The following is a 23,655-nucleotide window of genomic DNA, read 5'->3' on the forward strand; positions in this document are numbered from 1 at the left end:
TACACACAAATGCTTCCTTAGAACTGATAAATCTATTTACATCAGTCCCTCACATGCCCACACAATGACATTACATCACAACCCCTATATAACTCAGTTTTGTTATAGCTGATTAATTCTGTCTGGCTGTTACTCGTTCCCATTGAACAAACTAATCTTAATTCATTCTTGCACACTCTTTGTATTCATTTTATTTTACACACTGGAAAATCTTACTATATTGATTATACTCAAATATCTAAGTTTTGTGTAAATATAAAATCCATGCACATTTTGAACATTTCTATGAACAAAAAGGTAGGAATAGGAGAAGATTCATGAATTTGAAAATGTAACTATAATCATGATTTAAAGTTTCCATTTGTATCCACTAGTCAAAACAATTAGATTTGTATTTAGCTGAAGTATATATTACAACAAAACCAACTCAATGTTTGATGAAAACACACACAATAGTGACCGAGGCAGAAAAACTTCTACTCTTGTTCACACTCATTTCAATTCTCACCCAATAGTCCATAATGCTTTTGCTTCAAACATTTACCAAACATGTAACATAAAACACATGGCTGTTTAAATAAGTCACTCAAAAAAGCTCAATTACAGATTCAATATTTTCTGCACACTGTTACTGTATAGACAATAATTATTTTTCATGATTCAGTGGTTACCACTTTGAAACAGGCGGCTTTTTTTACAAGTATATTCTCAAAATGCAATGATAATAAGCTCCAGTCTAAACAATGTGTATATGAATTCTGAGGTTTAAAATGAACAAATCCTGTTTTCATGATTTTTAGCGAGGGTACTGACATGCCGGGGGCTCTCTACTGGGTCATTCTGTGCATGAGCTGGTGTAGATGGTTTCAACATAAACTACATCAGAACATGGCACTTCCTCCTGGAGAAAGAGCAAAGAAATTGTGCTTACACCTCAACTGCACATTGTATGTAACCATATACTGTATCAAACAATATCTCAGCCGGTTATATTTAAGCTAAAATAAAACCAGCTTATCCAGAGCTCTACAACAACTTATTTAACATCTACCATTATGTCATCATATTTAAAAAATGCTTGTAATATCTCCAACATTCATTTACACAAATTTTTTTGTTTTGTTTACTGAATCAGAAAGAAGTAACAAACAAGGGTTTTTAAAACTACAATTAATGCTAAAATCTAAATTTTGCTAGGATGGACATTGTTTTTAACCACATAAGAAAGTGAGTTTGTGTACCTTTCCACATCTAGAAGATAATGCCAGAAATGCCAGTAACAGTATTACAGAAAACACAGCCACTAGAATGAAAACATCTGTGGAGAAACACACAGCGTAACTGTCACATCATGTTCATAGGGCAAAAAACATAGTAACACTGTAAAACTCACTGAATAATGAAAAGCAAACCAAGTTTATGACTTACATTGTGGTGTGTGCTGTGTTTGTCTTGGCGGTGGAAGTTCTTGTGTTTGGTGAGAGAGCTGATGTGTTGATAAACTGATTGTACTTGTTTTCTCTGTTCAGAAGCCAATAAGTTTAAGTCATTATATAACACTGGAATAGTAAAACATGCTGTATCATCAAAAGTATCAGAAACAAACTTTACAGTAATGATGACAACAGAAATAAACAGAAGAACTCTACCTTCAGGATGAAGTACATGAAGACTGACAAAGACTATTTGCTGAGACGAGACAAAACACTGATAGTACCCTCGGTCCTCTGTGGTCAGTGCTGATATCTGTAGAGAAAGATTTCCTGGAGTGTTTGGATCGAACAGTTTGACTCTGTTCTTGTAATTCTCAATCTCTTCATTTAGGTAAATTTCCTTAAATTGATTTTCTTTGTTATATTTCCACTGTTTGTGTTCAGGTTTAGCCAGTAGTTCAGTGCAGGAACAGGGCAGAACCACAGATGCTCCTGAATATCCAGTCACTACAACTGTCCTCCTGTTATCAACCAAATCACACCCTGAAAACATTATACAAATTATCTTTATATTATATTTCAGTTTAAATATATATTTTTAACAAATCCAAGAATTTTCAGGGTAACATTTAATAAATATAGTTGCAAACAAAAAAGGCCTGCGTTGTAGTAAGCACAAGAGAAACTCAAAGGTCAGTGGAAGTGTAATTTTGAGATATTATGTGTCACCTGCTCCAAATTTTCACTTACCTTTAACATTTAAGATAACATCTGTGAAGATCTTTGGTTCGGTCATACATTTATAGTAGCCCTGGTCATTCTTTCTGAGGTCAGAAATGAGAAGAGACAGATTTGTTGGAGAAAGTTCATTAAACAGCATACGTCTGCCTCTGTATTTCTCATCTTGAAACACTTGAATCCATTTATTTCCCTGATGATATCCCCAGGTGAATGTCCCGACAGTCGTCTGAGGGTCAGCACAGGAGCAGGGCAGCACAACTGATCCACCGGTGTATCCTGTTATTACCATTGTCTGACCCACATCTGAAACAATACAGCCTGCAAACAAAAGAGGTTATCCAGAGCATTACAATGATTTCTTAAGGCATTAAAATAAATGCTAAATGTATTATAAAAAGAAAAAAAAAACATAATATGTTGTATCATCTCATGATTAATAATAACAGTTTTGATGTTATAATATTTACTTATTTGTGCTTTTTTTTAGAGTATGATGATTTATAACACACAATGGATTATATTTCCCATAGTTATAATGTATTATACACTGAACAAAATTATAAACGCAACACTTTTGTTCACAAGTCTGTCAAACTCTGGGTTGATGACAGAGCATGTGAGTGGAGGGGAGCGTCAACAATTTCTGCTCCACGCTCTGAGCATGTAATAATCACTCCGCTCCAGCCCCACTCCGGGTTTACAATTTCCCACTCCACACCGCTCCGTATCTAAAGTCTTTATTTAAATAGCCCCGTTTCGTTTTCATAACATAAATAAATAAATAAATAAATAAATAAAACACAAGGAGAGTTTCAGTGAGGCTAATTGGAATATTAGTGTGCAAATCTTTTTCCTTCTACATGACAGATAATTAAGATGTCATAATTAGATGTCAGCATTAAAAGGTATGCTACTTTATGCTGTGCAAATTTAGTTCATGATTAAACGTTTTCGTCATTTAATTTACCTATGGATCGATTTCTGTTAATTCTGAATCAGATACAGATGAAGTGTAAGATTTCAGAAGCACTGTAATATTTGTTTAAATGCATTATTGAGAGATCGATTGCATGTGAATAAGTGTTGTAGTACTTGTTTAAATCATGCTTTCAGCTGAAAATATTCAGTATCTAGAAGGATCAAACATCCTTGAGAACTTTAACTTTCCGCTCATGTCCATTGCCATCAACATAGCTTCACTTTCTTTCTGATTTGAGTGATCCTACTCCATCAAGCTATATGCTTAACATGTGAATTCTTGCTAAATATGCAGTTATATTACGTGCCGTTGGCATGAATTGTACTCGTGATGGAGCAGTGGTGGAGTAAAAACCAGTCAGTATCTGGTGTGAGAACCATTTGCCTCACGCAGTGGAACACATCTCCTTCACATAGAGTTGATCAGGTTTTTGATTGTGGCCTGTGGAATGTTGATCCACTCCTCTTCAATGGCTGTGTGAAGTTGCTGGATATAGGCAGGAACTGGAACACGCTGTTGTATACACCGATCCAGAGCATCCCACACATGCTCAGTCAGGGCCGTATTAAGACAGTGTGGTGCCCCTGGCCACTATGACGCAAATGCCTAATTAAGGTGATTTCTCAAATCAAATGTAATTTATTAACTTGTCCAACTACCGTATTTTTCGGACTATAAGTCGCACCTGAGTATAAGTCGCATCAGTCCAAAAATAGGTCCTGACAAGAAAAAAAAAACATATATAAGACGCACTGGACTATAAGTCACATTGATTTAGAACCAAAAACCCAGAGAAAACATTACCGTCTACAGCCGCGAGAGGGCGCTCCATGTCTTCAGTGTATAGACTACAGGAGCACTGAGCACAGCACAGAGCGCCCTCTCGCGGCTGTAGACGGTAATGTTTTAACTTTAACTTCAATGGTAAACAGGGAGAGTACAGTCAATCGCTTCTGTGTCATTGTCATCCTGAGCTCATTCTTTACTCGTTTTAAAAAAATAATTCGATCCCTGGAACATTTTGAATTGTAGCTAAACGTCTAGCGTCCTTGTCTTTCTTTAACTTTCTTTTTGCAAAACCACTCAATTGACGTCTGTCCATTTTGATTCATTTTCTGTAGCCGTTATTTGCGCGTATTTGTTGAGGACCAACTCAACTCTGACAGATTGGAGACGGAAGGTGGGGACTGATAGTGGTCGTGTAATATTTATTTATTTATAATTTATTATTATTGTTGTTGTTAAGTTAATGTTAATAAACGATTTATGCATGGTCTTTTAAGAATTTCAAGTTAATAAAAACAATTTACGAAAAATATTTTTAAAGCTTGTGTAATGTGGTGCCCCCCTAGTTCTTGTGAATGGTTGGTGCCCCTTATGGATAATCCGGCTCTGTACTCTATGGGTGCGTTGACATCAGCAAAGCGCTCACCCACACAATGCCATTGTAACCCGCTGCACCAAGTACTGCAGACACGATGGGTTCTGAATATGGCCAGTGTTCAGAGATTCTGGTTCGCCTACGGAGAATAAGGATCTCAACAACAACAATGAATCACTCAGACACGGTAAGATGATTAACTCAAGTGTTATTTGTCAAAAAGCAACGATTTGGCTCAATTGAAATCCACAATTGTAAGAATGAGAGAGAAAAAAATATAAAAAAAAATTATACAAATTCTTAAAAAAACAAAATGCGTTATTTCTCAACCAATGAAAAGTAAACCTATTTTACTGCAAATGGCTGTGACAATATATTCTTTCCCTCTACAGATTTCAAGGGCTTCAAATGAAAACTCAGAAAACTCAACTTCAATCTCTCTTCAGACACAACTTCTCATCAGTAAATGAGAAATTAACCCTTTGTGTACTCTTTAGTACTGTGTACCGTTTAATAAAAATAAAAAAATAAAAAAATTACAAAAAATTAAACTTTTGTTCTGACAAAAAAAAATGTGTATCAATGACTCTGTGCTCACCTCTTTGATTGAAACTTTGATTCCAGGTAAATTTTACACTTAACCCTTACTGAATACACTTTCTGTATTTCAAGGAATAAATTTCCCTTTCTTCTCTCAATTAAAAAAAAACAATATATATAAACACATGTAAGCAAATACCCTTGATCAAGTAAGAAAAAAAAAAAATAATAATTTCACAGCTTGATCTTCAAATTTTGTGTTTCAGTACTTGAGGTTTCATTCACAAACTTGTGAATATGGCTGAATTCAGTAATCACAACAGAATAGTTAATCACTCAGTCTTTTCCAATTAGATCCTTCCAAAAAGAATTTTGAAATGCGCTTTTTGTCCTGCTAGTTTACTTTCCTACCGTCCAGTTCAACACAGCAATGTCGATGTCATTCAGTAGCACTTGTTGGAAACTCCTTGTGGCTCGCCAGTCCTTACTCCCTCCGTGAACAAGAGAGTTTGGACGAAATCCAGAGACTCCATTCCGTGAAACATCGATTTCCAAACAGCGTCATCTCAGATGTATCAGCACACACTCGATAAGGCAATGATGAACTCGAACCCGAAGTAAAAGAAAACAAGGAAAAAAAAAAAACCTGACCTTGAATAACAAGGTCATAAAATCATCATTAATATCATTTTCAGAACAAGCACATATAACTACGTCTAACAAAGTGACAAAATTACAATTACATTTTTTTCAAATGTATACAAAAACATAAAATGTATCCCATGTAGTCTTACAAGAGAGAAGGAAAAAAAAAAAAAAATGTTCACAATCAATTACCCAATAACAGCATCTTTTCTCGTTTTTCACTTATGTGAACCTTTCACAGAGTAACACATGAAATAGTTAACTCACCAAGACCACGGATGAGATCGACTGTCTTAATCTCTTGTAGTTCAAACTCAGTTTCCACTCGTATTTCAATCCTCAACTTCCTGAAATCGATTTTCGATCGAAAACGTCTTTTGCTTCTTTATGAAACACTTAATTAATTGATAACCCCGTATGCATTAAAACGAGGCCTCCTCTCTGCAATCAAAATTCAAAACGACTCAACAGTCTCCCACTTTTATCAACTCTGCCTCTAACCTCGACACAGCGTCTTTAAATGATTATCACTCGTGTTTTAATCAAATATTGCTACTTGATTAATCAAATTTTTTTCCATATCAATCGGAGAGAACTGAAACACCTCCGTTCGCTTCTGTTCTAACGAAGCGAGTGAGCGAGAGAGAGCGCGCACGCACCAATCACGTGAGGAAGAAAAAAAATGCTATCTAACGTTCTCACTCGTGATTGGTCAATTCTTATATATACAATATGCTCTTATTGGCTATTTCAGAGCTCATGAACATAACTACTCCCAGCTCATCTGAGTGTTGGTAACCTGGGTTACACCCTCCCCCTCTAATCATATGCACGTCCTCGGGCATGTATGAGGCTGCGTAGTAAATACTGACAAGGGGTCACCCGGTACCACAGCACCTTTATTCCAAAATAAATCAGAATTTTCCTCAGACTGAGCAAAAGCAGTACTTAGTCCCTGTAACAAAGACTGAACCACAGAAATCAAAGGATTCCCTAAGTGAGGATAGTGAAATTTCTTTGGCGGTTTGATCTGCCTTGTAGAGTGTCTTACCCCCTCAAATTGTGTGTTTTCATCTTCTAGCATCCCTTCCCCTGAAACCACTTCAGGTACAATCTCAGGTGCAGGATTGTTCCCCTCATCCAGAACAACCCTCAGTTCTTCGACTGGATTCACAACTACATCACTCAGTGTCTCAGGAGATCCATTAACAACCCCTGAAGTGTCACAATCAACCTCCCCAGAGACTAATACAGGGTTGTCTGCTCCATGTTCTACAAGATCACCCTCTACATTCTCGGATTCCACTCCATCCTTTACAGGTAAGTGCTCACTCATTTCATCACATGTTTGTCCATTTACCTCACTAACTTCCTGTGGTCTCTCTTCCAGAAGATCAACATTTGGTTGACTAAAACCTGCTGCATCAAGATCAACTGAATCTGCAACTGGGGAACACTCCAAATGACAGGAAGAACTCTCAGGTGGGATGTAACGAGAAGTTACGTCTATTAATTCTCTAGGTACAAAACAGCAAAGGGATTCACTGTCTGAGTCTTCTTTATTATTTAAAACTTCTGTCTCATCAGCTTTTTGTGCACCAGAGTGAGGTTTTGTTTGACGCTTTGAACGCACATTGGATAAAGTAGTGTCTTCCAACTCAACACCAGATAAAAACCCGCAAGGTAAGAGCAGGTCTCGGTGCAGAGTGCGGACAGGACCATTCTTCCCCTCAGGACAGACTGTATACACTGGAACATTGTGAACTTTCTTTAAGACAATGTACACGTTTGGTTCCCACTTATCTGACAGTTTATGTTTCCCCCTCAATCGAACATTTCGCACTAACACCCGATCACCTACTTCCAAAGCAGAAACCACCACATTTCTATCGAACCTCTTTTTGTTCCGTTCAGCCACTTTCTTGCTGTTTTCTGAAGCCAACTTGTAACTTTCTTCCAACCGGTTCTTCAAAGAGGTTACGTACTTTGAGTGGGAGTGGCAAGCTTCATCATTCAATAGACCAAAAGCAATGTCCAGTGGCAACCGAGGCTGCCTGCCAAACATCAACTCATATGGTGAATAACCGGTGACATCGTTTCTGGTGCAATTATACGCGTGCACCAGCGGCTTGACATACTCTTTCCAATGAGATTTCTGTTTGTTTTCTAGGGTACCCAGCATCTGCAATAGTGTTCTGTTAAATCGCTCTACTGGGTTTCCCCTAGGGTGGTAGGGCGTTGTTCTAACTTTACGTATACCAGCAATCTTACACAATTCCCGTATGATGTTGGACTCGAAATCTGGCCCTTGATCGCTGTGTAACTTCTCTGGGAAACCATAATGCACTAAGAAATGGTCCCAAAGACACCTAGCAACCGTATAAGCCTTCTGATTTCGGGTCGGAATTGCGACTGCATACTTCGTAAAGTGGTCTGTAATGACCAAAATGTCTTTCGTGTTGCTGCTGTCAGGTTCTACTGACAAAAAGTCCATACAGACTAGCTCCAATGGTCTGCTAGTCTGTATGTTTACCAACGGAGCAGCCTTCTGGACCGTGGACTTCCTCCTGACACAGCGCTCACAAGTTCGGATCTTTTGATCTACAGCATTGGCCATTCGTGGCCAATAAAACCGGGAACGAAGAAGATCTAAAGTCCTCTCTATGCCTAAATGGCCCATATCATCGTGCAAACAAGTAAGCACAAGCTCTCTGAGACTTTTGGGCAATGCTAATTGTTTCTGGACCCTTTCTTGATCCACACGCTTACGATACAATAGCCCATTTATCATCTCAAACTTGGTCCATTCCTTAAGCCACAAAACCATGTTTAGTGGCTTACCCTTCACACTAAGAGGCTTCTGGCCAGACTCAAGGTAGCTAATGACTTCGTTAATCTCGGGGTCTTCTCTCTGTTTACACCTTAAATCATCTTCAGACAACCTAGGAATAGAAGGTAGACCATGATCACATTCATCCATGAACACCGGAGGTAACGCATCTGCAGTCACGCCAAGGGACTCGACCAAGGCAACAGATGAGGGCTGATCAATCTGATGCCTCTCACAAATGGCTTTCACCACTTCTGGAAGCACAACCTCCTGACCCTGATCGACCTCCATATGATTTAATGTGAACTGCTTAATGCGTTCCCATTCCTTCCGAGACTCGGGGTCATCTGTAAGTTTTCCATTGGGACGTCGAGATAACCCATCTGCGTCCTGATTCTGGGCACCTGCCCGGTACTGAATCTTAAAGTTGAATGTGGATAGACTGGACAACCACCGGTAGCTTGTGGCATCGAGTTTCGCTGAAGTTAGGACGTATGTCAAGGGATTACTGTCAGTCACAACTGTGAATTCACTCCCATACAAGTAATCGCTAAATTTAACTGTCACCGCCCACTTCAGCGCTAAAAATTCCAACTTATGAGCTGGATACTTAGCCTCGCTACGGGTCAAACCACGACTGGCATATGCAATGACCCTCAGCTGTCCCTCCTGCTCTTGATACAAAGCAGCACCGAGCCCGGTGGTACTGGCATCGGTATGCAACAGGTAGGGCAGCTTTGGATCAGCATAGCCAAGTATTGGAGCAGTTGTAAGTTTGTCGACGATGGCTTCGAATGCTTGTTGGCACTCCACAGACCATCTATCCCCAAACGGCTCTTTTGGATTAAAGTAGGGTTGATTTACTTCCTTACATTTGGTTTTCTTCCTAACAGGAGGATACCCTGCTGTGAGGTAATTCAAGGGTCTGACAATTTTGGAAAAGTCCTGCACAAATCTCCGGTAATACCCGGCAAATCCTAAAAAGGATTTCAACTCCTTAAGATTTTGTGGTCTCGGCCAGGTTTTAACGGCTTCAATTTTGCTAGGGTCAGTACTCACACCATGTTCAGACACAACATGACCCAGATACCGTACGGATGTCTGAAAAAACTTACACTTGTTGGGAGAAAGTTTTAAACCGTACTCTTTCAAACGGTTGAGGACTTGTATTAGACGGCGCTCATGCTCCTCAAGGGTTTCTGAGAATACAATTAGATCATCAATAAAGACAAGTACCTCGCTCCGGTTCAAGCTCCCCATACAGCGCTCCATTAAGCGCTGAAAAGTACTGGGCGCGTTAGTTATCCCCTGGGGCATCCTATTAAATTCCCAGAACCCAAGAGGACACACAAAAGCCGTCTTCGGCTTGTCTTGCTCATCCATTTCAATCTGATAATATCCTGATTTCAGGTCGAGAACGGAAAACCATTTGGAGCCAGTAAGCACTGAAAATGCCTCTTCAAGATTTGGAAGGGCATAGGCATCCTTAACGGTTTGCACGTTCAACTTCCTGAAATCAATACAAAGCCGAACGGAATTATCTTTTTTTCTCACCACAACAATAGGAGATGCGAATGGAGATTCAGACTCCCTGATTACACCGGCATCCAACAACTCCTGCAGGTGTTTCCTGACTGCACTAACATCTTGCGGATGAATCGGTCTGGGTCTATGTTTGAAGGGAGTCTCATCACTAAGCTTAATGCGATGTTTCACCTTGTCAGTATGGCCAAAATCCATATCATGCAAGGCGAAAACTTCAGGCATCGAACTCAGCAAGGTGGATATACGACTCTTCCATTCTGTCGGCAGAGGTGAGTCACCAAAATCAATGTTTATATGTGGCTTTGCCGGTTCTGCCAGGCCTTGTGATGGGTCATCCCTCTGAGGGACTTCCATAACCTGTTGAACGGCATACATCTCAGCTAATACTGTTTTAGGAGAGACCGAAATGTCAGCATGTGTCTCATTCCTTAACAGCACAGGCACATGAAAAAAACGTTTATTAGGCAGTGCATGTAGACCACTAGCGATGACTAAACCACCCGGTAAGTTGGACACTTCAGAACACCCAATGAGAGCTACATTCTCTGGAAAGCAGCTAGTCAGGTAAACAACTCCATTAACTACTGCTGTTCCACCCGCAGGCACAGTTTCAGCATGGTCACTTCCCAGGGTCACTCGCCCCAAGGTCTCTACGCACCTTTGCTGGTGCCTGGCACTCAGAATTTTAAGTACAGCACGATACCCACTGAAGGTTGAGTTAGGCTCAACATCATCACCCTCAATATGAATATCATACAGAGTGTCAAGGGAGTTTGTTCCAATTAATATTTGCTGCACTCCTACCAGGTCAGGGACCACCAAGGCTAAGGTGTCAATTTCAGCTTCTACACCCAAAAATTCCTTAGGAAAGGTTAAAGTTAGCTCCACATACCCTAAATAGGGAACAGACTGTCCGTTGGCCCCTTCTACAGCTAACAAAGCATTCAACGGCACCACTGGATGGTCTGCCAGATGGGCTTTGTGGAAAGATGAAGGAATTGTGGTCACTTGGGACCCAGTATCCAACAAACAATTCACCTTCATCCCCTCAATGCACACCTGAGCCGTACATTTTGTTCCAATTAACCCTTTTGGTAACCTCCCTCTCATAGAACCTTTTGAATAGCAGTTAGAAGTTTCCTGGTCTTGTTTAGGGCACCAATACTCAACCCCGTTCTCTGCATGCCCTACTGCAGAGACGGCTTGAAGTTTCCCTTCTGCGATTTCTCTTGGTTCTGCAAGTCCCATTGGGCCTGCTTCTCCCTCAACAAACTGCGTTTTCGGGCCACTTTGGAGGGGTCTGGTTCATTTTCACAGTGGACAGCAATGTGTCCCTCCTCACCGCAGTGAAAACAATACCCGGGACGAGGTCGACATGCCCCCACCAAATTCAAAGACTGCTTCGATTCCTTTGACTCAACCTGTCTGAACCGTGAATTTTCAAAATTTCCATGAGACCCCTTCGCTTTTTGCATTTGGTTTTTCTGCACTTCCATTGTGACCATTTGAGCTTTTAACTCAGCCACCTGTTTCTTTAACTCTGCAAGTTCAGATGCATTGGAGTCGGAGTATGACAATTTCTTAGGCACAACCGACTCCATAGCCTGTATTTGCGCTCTCAAATCATTCACTTCTGTTTTTAAAGCCGAAAATTCTTCAGCTTCCTTGCGATCAGCCTGCCCTCTCTTAGAAACTGAAAATTTCAGAGGAGCCAACTGCGTGTGAATGCCTGACATTGCCTTTTCTGACACATCCGCTTCAGCAGTTGCTGCACCTCCCACCCCAGCAACAAGAGTGGACAGCTGATGTGCAGTAGCTTTTGGCTTAACAGACTGGGAACTCATTTTGTTCATTCCCAAATGACTACGCATACGCTCTTCCTTGGAAGCCTGCTTATCTTCCTCAGCCCTAACAGACACTACTAACTCGGCAAATGAAGGTGGGCTGGTTTTCCTTTCTTCAAGGCGCAAATTTGAAAGCAATCGATTATCCCAACACCCTCGACAAAATTGTTTAAGCAAGCTGCGATCGCGCTCTGCTTCGGAAATGCCTCCCCTTCGCACTGTTGCACTCAGCATGACTTGCAGACGATGCAAATAACTTGAGGGTTTCTCCCCCTGATTTTGCAACAGTGTCATAAATCGTGCCAATAATTCATCACCATCTTCGACTGAACCATAAACTGACTCAAGCAGATCCAGGTATACTGCTGGAGATGCTTGAGGTCCAATATGCTTTACTACATCAGTCGCAGGTGGCAAAAGACTGTCCAGGATTTTCCTGGTACGCGACAAGTCCGAAATGGAGGGGTCATCCAACAAGAAGTCAACACTCGCCCTCCAAGTATCGTAATCTGGTTCGTTAGGGGGTCTGGGGATTTTTCCTGAGAACGATCGCAAACGCACAGGGACATATTGAGCTGATACAGCATCAGTAGTCCGCACAACATGCTCGACCACTACTCGCTGCACGCTAGGGGGACTTAACACATCCATGGACAAGGCAGAAGACATAGGCACTGCATCTGCCCCATTAGTCTTGGTCAGGTTTGGCTCCTTGGTTTGTTGAACATTCGGAAAGAACACTTGGTCTGTAGATGGAGAAGCAAGTGCCTCCACGCCTGCTCCCTGTGACTGAGATAATTGGGGAGTTTGAGACTCCGCTACAACAGGACCATCACTAGGCGTGGGTGACAAATCAATGAGAGAGCTAGCAGCATTAAGCTTCCTTAGCTCCTCTTGAATCACAAGCTGATAAGGTTTTCCGCTTACTCTAGCAATTTCTTGCAATTCCTCCAAATAGTCTCTAGTGATGTCATCACCAGTTGCATGTGTGTAAACACTGCTCAGGGCACGCACATTAAAAATTACATCTGCATGAGAAGTACTAACGATTCTTAATGGCAACAAAGGTCGCAGTGTATCCATGGCTGATCTATATTGGAACTCTATGATAGCCTGTCTGTGAAATTCTGAGGCAGGGCTATCAATAAGCAAGGTTCGCTTTATGCTACCATAACGCATCAGCCATGACTCAAGATCTTGATCGGATTCAGAGAGTGTTATACCGCTCACTAAAACGGCATTGGGAACGATTACTTTCTCTCGTCTCACAATATCCATATTTCTCACCAACCTCGCTGTATACACTACTCACCCACTGAGGTCACCGTTGTTGTATGACACCCCAAATTCTCCTGGCTGGCTCGCCAAGTTTATCCTGTAACCCGCTGCACCAAGTACTGCAGACACGATGGGTTCTGAATATGGCCAGTGTTCAGAGATTCTGGTTCGCCTACGGAGAATAAGGATCTCAACAACAACAATGAATCACTCAGACACGGTAAGATGATTAACTCAAGTGTTATTTGTCAAAAAGCAACGATTTGGCTCAATTGAAATCCACAATTGTAAGAATGAGAGAGAAAAAAAATATAAAAAAAAATTATACAAATTCTTAAAAAAACAAAATGCGTTATTTCTCAACCAATGAAAAGTAAACCTATTTTACTGCAAATGGCTGTGACAATATATTCTTTCCCTCTACAGATTTCAAGGGCTTCAAATGAAAACTCAGAAAACTCAACTTCAATCTCTCTTCAGACACAACTTCTCATCAGTAAATGAGAAATTAACCCTTTGTGTACTCTTTAGTACTGTGTACCGTTTAATAAAAATAAAAAAATAAAAAAATTACAAAAAATTAAACTTTTGTTCTGACAAAAAAAAATGTGTATCAATGACTCTGTGCTCACCTCTTTGATTGAAACTTTGATTCCAGGTAAATTTTACACTTAACCCTTACTGAATACACTTTCTGTATTTCAAGGAATAAATTTCCCTTTCTTCTCTCAATTAAAAAAAAACAATATATATAAACACATGTAAGCAAATACCCTTGATCAAGTAAGAAAAAAAAAAAATAATAATTTCACAGCTTGATCTTCAAATTTTGTGTTTCAGTACTTGAGGTTTCATTCACAAACTTGTGAATATGGCTGAATTCAGTAATCACAACAGAATAGTTAATCACTCAGTCTTTTCCAATTAGATCCTTCCAAAAAGAATTTTGAAATGCGCTTTTTGTCCTGCTAGTTTACTTTCCTACCGTCCAGTTCAACACAGCAATGTCGATGTCATTCAGTAGCACTTGTTGGAAACTCCTTGTGGCTCGCCAGTCCTTACTCCCTCCGTGAACAAGAGAGTTTGGACGAAATCCAGAGACTCCATTCCGTGAAACATCGATTTCCAAACAGCGTCATCTCAGATGTATCAGCACACACTCGATAAGGCAATGATGAACTCGAACCCGAAGTAAAAGAAAACAAGGAAAAAAAAAAAACCTGACCTTGAATAACAAGGTCATAAAATCATCATTAATATCATTTTCAGAACAAGCACATATAACTACGTCTAACAAAGTGACAAAATTACAATTACATTTTTTTCAAATGTATACAAAAACATAAAATGTATCCCATGTAGTCTTACAAGAGAGAAGGAAAAAAAAAAAAAATGTTCACAATCAATTACCCAATAACAGCATCTTTTCTCGTTTTTCACTTATGTGAACCTTTCACAGAGTAACACATGAAATAGTTAACTCACCAAGACCACGGATGAGATCGACTGTCTTAATCTCTTGTAGTTCAAACTCAGTTTCCACTCGTATTTCAATCCTCAACTTCCTGAAATCGATTTTCGATCGAAAACGTCTTTTGCTTCTTTATGAAACACTTAATTAATGGATAACCCCGTATGCATTAAAACGAGGCCTCCTCTCTGCAATCAAAATTCAAAACGACTCAAGTCTCCCACTTTTATCAACTCTGCCTCTAACCTCGACACAGCGTCTTTAAATGATTATCACTCGTGTTTTAATCAAATATTGCTACTTGATTAATCAAATTTTTTTCCATATCAATCGGAGAGAACTGAAACACCTCCGTTCGCTTCTGTTCTAACGAAGCAAGAGAGCGAGAGAGAGCGCGCACGCAGCAATCACGTGAGGAAGAAAAAAAATGCTATCTAACGTTCTCACTCGTGATTGGTCAATTCTTATATATACAATATGCTCTTATTGGCTATTTCAGAGCTCATGAACATAACTACTCCCAGCTCATCTGAGTGTTGGTAACCTGGGTTACACCATACACGCTGTCTTCCATCCAGGGGCGATTCTACTGGGGGGCACAAGAGGGGCCACGATTAATACAGAGGGGCCAATCTTGTGTTGTTTGAACTGTATATCCAAATCATTTCAAGAGTTCAGTAACCTTTAAAATCAGTAATAAACAGTGATACCCTATTATATTTTAATAGCAGTTATTCACTGCTCTAAATAAAAAAAAAAAATCAAATACAATTTGTATTAACTTTTCACTTTACAAAAGTGAAAGAAAAACTGTAATAAATAAAATAATCCAATGTATGAATAGTGTACAACTCACAAATAATAATAATATAATTTATTTATAATAGCCTTATATATATATATATATATATATATATATATATATATATAATAGCCTTATTTATATAAATGCAGAATAACATTAATAATTCATAGAAATAAATACACAATTAATTAATTAATATAACTAATATAAATTTAATATAATTTCATTATATGTTTTTGTTTATTATCCACATCCCATTCAATTTGCATAGCAGCAGTTGCAGTAAATTTGCATTGATGAATAAACAAAATCAACTTATGTCAAGGCTAATTAATCTTGAGCATATTGATTTAAAAATATCATATATCCATACTTTGTTAGAAAGCTACTTGTTCAAAAAGGTAGCTTTAGTTTAACATGTAAAATATGTGGATCCTATAAAACAGTTTAGAACAGCTTAATTAGTCCAGTGTTATTTTAGTATTAGTTATTTATTTTGCTATTTAATCATGCATTAAATAATTATGTATGATTTTTTTGAGAATGTTTCTGGGTGTCATCAAATGACGTTTTGTCAATAACTTCTGTGAAGGGAGAGAGAGAGAGATTTCCAGGGTGCAGACAGCAATCGCGGAGCTCCATGGTGATTTTACAACGCCAACTGAATTTATTAGGAATCTACAGACGCAAATAGACTAAAGGTGTAGAAAAATAAAGACCTATATGTGTATTTTGGACTTTTTTTTCACCACAAGTCTGAAAGAAGACATGTTACTGAAGACAAACAGCCCCAAATCTCAAAATTGACCAGTAAAAAAAAACGATGTTTTTGCATGTGTCTCACCCATATAGACTTTAAAAAAAAAGTCTCAAGTGTGGAGCATTAGATAAACATTACACGATTTGTTTCGTCACCTCACTTGAGTGAAAAAAGTCGCTAATCGACTGCATGATTCAATAATGACTTTATTAGAATTGCTATTATAGTGTTTTTAAACCATTGCTTTAAATTGCGTTGTTGCCTATATCGGCGCGTTCGGCCGAAAAAAAAAGTAAATCGTAACGCAGTAAACCCCTTTTACATTCAGCATCAGAGGAGCATAGTAAATATAATGATTAGCATCTTGGTCTGCTCTAGGAGATAACATCGTCATCGAACCTGGTCTGTCTAACACCGAAAGTCGTTAACGTTAGTACCAAACACTTCTTGCACTGCAACAACTCGCTGATCGAAAAACATAAGCTTTTTAAAATAGGTGCTTTTTTCGTTGGAAAACAGCAGCTCGCTATTCTTGGTCCTCGTTGAGAAGCATCGCGACGCAATCATGAGTTATTTACTAAACTGAAAGATTATAATTTGAATTTGTGAGTGACAGACAAGTAGAAGGGTGGGGGCACACTGGGGGGCCAATCAGTTTTCAGGAGGGGCCATGGGGGCACCCTGGCTACGCCACTGCTTCCATCTGCCCTGTACAGTGAAAACCTGGGTTTATCTGTGAAGAGAACACCTCTCCAAAGTGCCATTGAATGTGTGCATTTGTTCACTCAAGTCAGATACGATGATGAACTGCAGTCAGGTCGAGACCCCGATGAGGATGACGAGCATGCAGATGAGCTTCCCTGAGATGGTTTCTGACAGTTTGTGCAGAAATTCTTTGGTTAAGCAAAGCGATTGTTGGAGCAGCTGTCCTGGTGGCTGGTCTCAGACGATCTTGGAGGTGAAGATGCTGGATGTGGAGGTTCTGGGCTGGTGTGGTTACACGTGGTCTGCGGTTCTGAGGCCGGTTGGAGGTGCTGACAAATTCTCTGAAACGCCTTTGGAGATGGCTTATGGTAGAGAAATTAACATTTAATTCACAGGCAACAGCTGTGGTGGACACTCCTGCAGTCAGCATGCCAATTGAACGCTCCTTCAAAACTTGCAACATCTGTGGCATTGTGCTGTATGATAAAACTGCACATTTTAGATTGGCCTTTTATTGTGGCCAGCCTATTTTTATTATTTTATTATTTTTTAAGGCATACCTGTGCAATAATCATGCTGTCTAATCAGCATCTTGATATGCCACACCTGTGAGGTGGATGGATGGATATCTCGGGCAAAGGAGTAGTGCTCACTAACACAGATTTAGGCAGATTAGTGAAAAATATTTCAGAGAAATAGTTCTTTTGTGTACAGTTTTCAGTATATGAAAAATGGGGGCAAAAACAAACATGTTGAGTTTATAATGTTTTTCAGTAACCGTTTCATGTCTTACCATTGTTAACTTGTTAATTTACTTAAAGCAGACAAAGACCACTTATAAATAATAACAACAACAAAATAAAAAATAAATAACCACATTTCAATATCCATCGTGGCACCAAGTCAATAAACAATATAAAAAACTTCAACAGGTTATAAATGTGTCCTAGCGTGTATCACTAAAGAAGAAATGCGGTTCTATTAAAGACTACTTAGATGGTATAATCACGTTTAGTGCAAGTTTAAGAGCAACAAAAACTTTAGAAATTACTAACATTAGAAAGAAATACAGTAATATCAAGGCACTAACAATAGATCAGTTTTGAAAATAAAGTTAGATTTTCTATTAACAGAGGTGGGAATATCTGCAATCACTCAATCACAGAAACTGTGTGACAAGTAAAGATTTTGTGAGTAAGCAGTTGAAAAATAAAATGTAAATGCTTAAACACAAATAGAATTGTTATTTGCCCAGTTAACACTGAGATTAATAACACTGTAACAAAAACTCTCAAAAGGATTTAGGAATTATTTTTGCAGCTCAGTGTCTATTACAGAATACTTAAATTAAATTAAAGATACATATGTATAATTCAGCAATAAACTTTTGGGAAAAAATCTTTTTCATTTTACTACTGTGAAGTGACCTTGCAGTAGATAAAAAGCACTAGAAAAGTACAAATACCAAATAATTGTATGACCATGGCATGCACCACAATACAGTAGAGTAACAAATAAAATATAAAAGGTAAATTTAGCATCCTCTGCACATCTGGACAAATTTCACTACAGTGTACAGTACTATAGCAGTTTCTTTGTCTCCTGCAAAGACTAGCTATATCTCTAGGCAGTCGCTTCTCAGTTCTGCAAAATGCAGCACATATAAAACATTATTATAAATAGAAATTAACAGACACATGCTTGAAGGTGTGAAACATGTGCTACAGTTTACTGTACATATAGAATGGTAAAATTTTCATTATCTAATGTCTTATGACTGAAGCCTTTTAGTCTGAGGCATGACGCCTTTTAATTTAATAACTGAGGTCTGAGGATGTCCTAAAATGTACACCGTATGTATGTGTCAGTAAAAAAAAAAACCTGTAGATGATTGTATCAGCTCTTTCCTCTTTCCATTGTGTCATCAGTTTTGCTACTTAATGTTTACCATGTCCATTTAATATATTGTCTTTCCATCAGATCAGAGATGCATTTCAGTTGGAATGTCTCTCCAATTGTCTTATAATTCAAAGCTATGCTGATGTGAACAGTCTGTAGTTTATAGAAAAATTATAATTTAACCCATTTAATCCCACCGGTCATCCATTCCTGCCATCAAGCTTCAATTAATTATTATTATTATTATTATTATTAATTACTGTCTTAAAGCAGATCTATATTCATTGCTGTGAGTCCCCTTAAATAACGCAAAATTTAAACTCACCTGTACTGAAATGAAGCATAAAGAAGAAAAGATATAAACAGTCCTTCATGGTTCGTTTTCACTCAGTCCGTCAACAGTGTCTTAATTCTTTGTTTCCTCTTGTTCTTGTTCTGTTCTTTTTTACTCCTTAGAAAGTACAACTTCCTGTTTCCTTTCTTACAATGACTGAATTAATCTATTTTCCTAAGCACTGTTTTTATTGAATTCTATCACTGATTGATCATTATACCATCAGTTTTCCCTGCACCAAATTTAAATAGGTTTGCCACTTGCACTATGAATAACATTTAAACATTTGAGACTTATGACCAATAGTCTCAAAATATTTTTATATCACATTTTTTATGTAATGTAAGCATCATAGCAAAGTATGTATATACATTATTATGGTAGTATACGCTAATTTTAAAAGGATAGTTCCCCCAAAAATCTAAATTATGTAATTAATAACTCACCCTCATGTCGTTCCAAACCCGTAAGACTTCCATTTATCTTCAGATAAACAGTTTAAGATATTTTAGATTTAGTCCGAGAGCTCTCAGTCCCTCCATTGAAGCTGTGTGTACGGTCTACTGTCCATGTCCAGAAAGGTAAGAAAAACATCATCAAAGTAGTCCATGTGACATCAGAGGGTCAGTTAGAATTTTTGAAGCATTGAAAATACATTTTGGTCTAAAAATAGCTAAAACTACGACTTTATTCAGTATTGTCTTCTCTTCCGTGTCTGTTGTGAGATTTCAAAACACTGCAGTTTAGTGATATCTGGTTCACGAATGAATCATTCGATGTAACCGGATCTTCTTGAACCAGTTCACCAAATCAAACTGAATAATTTTAAACTCCAATACGCATTAATCCACAAATGACTTAAGCTGTTAACTTTTTTAATGTGGCTGACACTCCCTCTGAGTTAAAACAAACCAGTATCCCGGAGTAATTCATTTACTCAAACAGCACATTGACTGAACTGCTGTGAAGAGAGAACTGAAGATAAACACAGAGCCGAGCCAGATAACGAACGAAAGATTGATTAATTGATTTTTGGGTGAACTATCCCTTTGATAGGCCAGGGTTAAGAAGCAGCACTTATTTTTTTTTATACAATATAATATGTACTGTAACTGTGTCAACCTTGTCTACCCACCAGGAGGTCATTAGTCAGAAGAAGCATGAAGCCAGGTTTACACTGATCTGTGTTGAAAAGATACATGGATATCAGTGGACTGCATGCAGTTGAAACTAAATGTTTTCACAGAAGTGAAAGTATGCAGATGGAATTAGGAAAACTTCATTTCTGGGAACAAATGCTCATCATTCTAAAATAAACAGCACATACTCTCAGAGAGAAATCCAGTAAGCACACTTCGCTTTCTCAGTGATATGGCAGACGCCAATATTAGGACATCAGAAAAGGACCAGGCCGGCTGTCAAGTCTGTCAAGATCTACTGAAAAATCCAGTGACTTGTAAATGTGGACAGAGTTTCTGTTTGGTGTGCATTCACAGTCTGAAGCAGGACAGTCCAAAGGGATTCCACAGCTGTCCTCAGTGGGGTGAGACAGTCACTCCAAAATCTGTTCCATGTAGGTTCTTTAAGGTTGATGAATTCAACTGAATTCAATGAATTCTATTGCCATACAGACCAGAAATGTTGAACACAAAGGACATGATATGGTTGAAGCTGAAACAGAAATGATGAGAAAACAGGTGAGACCTTGTTCATGTTATATGCCTTGATGGGATCACATAATTTTTGATGTTTCCATCAGTTCTCTGAGGTGAAATGGTTGTAAAAAACTGTAAAAAGAAAGTTGCATGAGAGCACATAGCAGTAAACTAGTTAGACCAGTCAGGGAATATGTTTTAATATCTTTTCTTGATGAGCTACACCCCCCCCCCCCACCCAAAGAGATTGCAGAAAAGCAGAGGGAAGTAGGGAATTAGGGAATTAGCAGTGAGCAAAATAAAATACATGGTTTAAACTTATACATCTTCATTGTACAGTAGGATTGACACTCTACTGCACCTAAATAATGTATGCAATATGTTTTCATTATAGCTTGTAAACTGGACTGATAAGTTAAAAAATGTAGAGAACCACAAAAATCAACTGCTACTTTGAATGGATGTAACTGAAGAGGCTGAAAGAGAGGAATAAGGAGAGATGCCCTGCTCTTTTAAGAACTGTTCACTGAAAGGTATTCTGGGGAACCCCAAGTGGTTCTTCAATGCATTGTTGTGAAATCAAGCTCCCTCTGCTTTCTAACAGTGCTCTGCACAAACTGCATTAGAGGAAAATGACAAGATCTTCACTCAACTGATCCACAACAATGAGAAAACACGCTCTAGAAGAGGTAGAAGAGCTGATCAGAGCTCAAGAAAAGATGGAATATAGTCGAGATGTGGGACTTCATGAGCAGCTGGAGCAGGAGACTGTTTTTTTTCTAAAGGTAATTTCTACTTTTTGCCATATACTGTATATTAATCTTAACACCTTTAAATTTAGCATTTTAAATGGAACAATTACATTTATTAGTCTTAAAATGTGTAAATATATCAGTCTATTTGGTATTTCACTCTACAGCATTTCCAGTCTTGGTCTTCACTGTTTGCGTGTGTGAACTCGCCCATTTTAACTGTCAGTCAGCATAGTAAACCAGATCTTGTGAGGAAGTCTCTTTCTAATCTTAAAATGAAATTGCCGGAGGAGTACAGAATAATTTCAAATGCCGTATGAAAAAAAAAATATTTAAAATAAGTTTATAAGTGAAAAGTTCACATAGATTCGCAATAATAATGCACTATTTTACTATGTTTACAGTTGTCAATTTTCAGATGAGATTTCCTTTCGGGCCAATAACCAGTGAGGATTTTCTACGGTGTAAGTTACTGTACATAAACTCACATAATGTTGTAAAACTGTGGTAATTTATTTAAAAATGTCTCTAATCTGTTCTCTTCAAGATAATGGACAAATTTGTGGCTTTGTGTCTGCTTTTATCTCCAGATTATCAGAAGTTTACATTGGACACCACCACTGCAGGCAATTTATTAATAATAAAACTGAGATCTCAGGCCCTTTATCCTCTAAAATAGGTGTTTGTGTTGACTGCAAGGCTGTAACTCTCTGCTTTTATGACATTTCTGACTAGATGACCCTCTTACACAGAGTCTAGACCACATTCCCTCAGTCCCTCCATCCTGGGTTTTGGTTTAGTATTCCTCAGTATCACTGTGCAACCTGTGAACAAGTAGATGAAGTATGTGATACTTTTGCTGTTGGGGAAATATTTTGTGTAATGTAACTTTTATCACTATAGTTCTGACACAAGTTATTCCCCGAATCCAGTTCACATAGGCTACATATACCGTATTTTTCGGACTATAAGTCACACCTGAGTATAAGTCGCATCAGTCCAAAAATACGTCACAATGAGGAAAATAACATATATAAATCCCGCTGGACTATAAGGCGCATTTATTTAGAACCAAGAACCAAGAGAAAACATTACCGTCTACAGCCACGAGAGGGCGCTCTATGTCTTCAGTGTAGAGTACAGGAGAACTGAGCAGCATAGAGCGCCCTCTCGTGGCTGGAGACGGTAATATTTTCTCTTGGTTCATTTCTCTTAGTTCATTTCTCTTGGATCATGTCAAATTAATTTTGATAAATAAGTCGCACCTGAATATAAGTCGCAAGACCAGCCAAACTATGAAAAAAAGTGTGACTTATAGTCTGGAAAATACGGTACATACATTAAACATATACATATACACACGTATATATCTTGTTTCATATTTACCTATATTCATTCAGACTTTAAATATATATTCAGATTTAATTCTATATATTCAGACTTATAACTATATATATTCAGATTCATAACTATTTAGAATTATAACTATATATTCAGATTTAATTCTGTATTTTCAGACTTATAACTATATATTCAGATTTACCTCTATATAATAATAATAATAATAATACTAATACTAATATTTTTTTTTTACATTTATATAGTGCTTTTCTGCTTTTCGAAGCACTCGAAGCACTCTACATTGTGAGGGAGTATCTCCTCGTCCACCGCCACCACCACCAATATATTTTATATATTCACAATTTACATTTATATATTTAGATGTATAATTATATATTCAGATTTACTTCTATATATACAGATTCATTAGCATATATTCAGATTTACATTTATTCAGACTTACAGTATGAGCATATATTCAGATTCACTTCTTTATATTCAGACATAACAATACAATCAGACTTATAACTATATATTCAGATTTTTATATAATTATTTCTTGTTTGGCACCTCATACTCATTTTATAGCATACCATTATGCATTATACCTTATAGCATTTTATTTAGGCTCCTATGATGAGGTACAGTCATTTTTACTTTAATGGCAATGTATGGGTCCTTTTTCTATGCAATTAAAGTGAAATAACTGAACATTAA

At 38.1% G+C, this 23,655-nt stretch overlaps 2 protein-coding genes across 3 annotated transcripts; both read right to left on the minus strand.

Annotated features, from left to right (window-relative positions):
* Positions 1-345: 345 nt before the first annotated feature.
* On the minus strand, positions 346-19,257 carry LOC113062773 (uncharacterized). The gene is made up of 6 exons (XM_026232736.1): positions 19,182-19,257; positions 2,184-2,492; positions 1,650-1,976; positions 1,429-1,521; positions 1,242-1,318; positions 346-901 (listed from the first exon to the last, which is right to left on the minus strand). The coding sequence occupies exons 1-6, from the start codon at positions 19,228-19,230 to the stop codon at positions 836-838; spliced, it is 921 nt and encodes a 306-aa protein (XP_026088521.1). The 5' UTR covers positions 19,231-19,257; the 3' UTR covers positions 346-835.
* LOC113062772 (zinc finger CCHC domain-containing protein 12-like) lies at positions 11,257-15,093 on the minus strand. Of its 2 annotated transcripts, XM_026232735.1 has the most exons (3): positions 14,702-15,093; positions 14,202-14,441; positions 11,257-13,405 (listed from the first exon to the last, which is right to left on the minus strand). In XM_026232735.1, the coding sequence occupies exon 3, from the start codon at positions 13,214-13,216 to the stop codon at positions 11,282-11,284; it is 1,935 nt and encodes a 644-aa protein (XP_026088520.1). In that variant the 5' UTR covers positions 13,217-13,405; positions 14,202-14,441; positions 14,702-15,093; the 3' UTR covers positions 11,257-11,281. The 2 variants fall into 2 exon arrangements, with proteins under 2 accessions (XP_026088520.1, XP_026088519.1); XM_026232734.1 differs by having other exon boundaries at positions 11,257-14,441; positions 14,702-15,087.
* Positions 19,258-23,655: the final 4,398 nt, after the last annotated feature.

This window comes from Carassius auratus, chromosome 45 (genome assembly GCF_003368295.1).
Source record: "Carassius auratus strain Wakin chromosome 45, ASM336829v1, whole genome shotgun sequence".
Taxonomy (NCBI): Eukaryota; Metazoa; Chordata; class Actinopteri; order Cypriniformes; family Cyprinidae; genus Carassius; species Carassius auratus.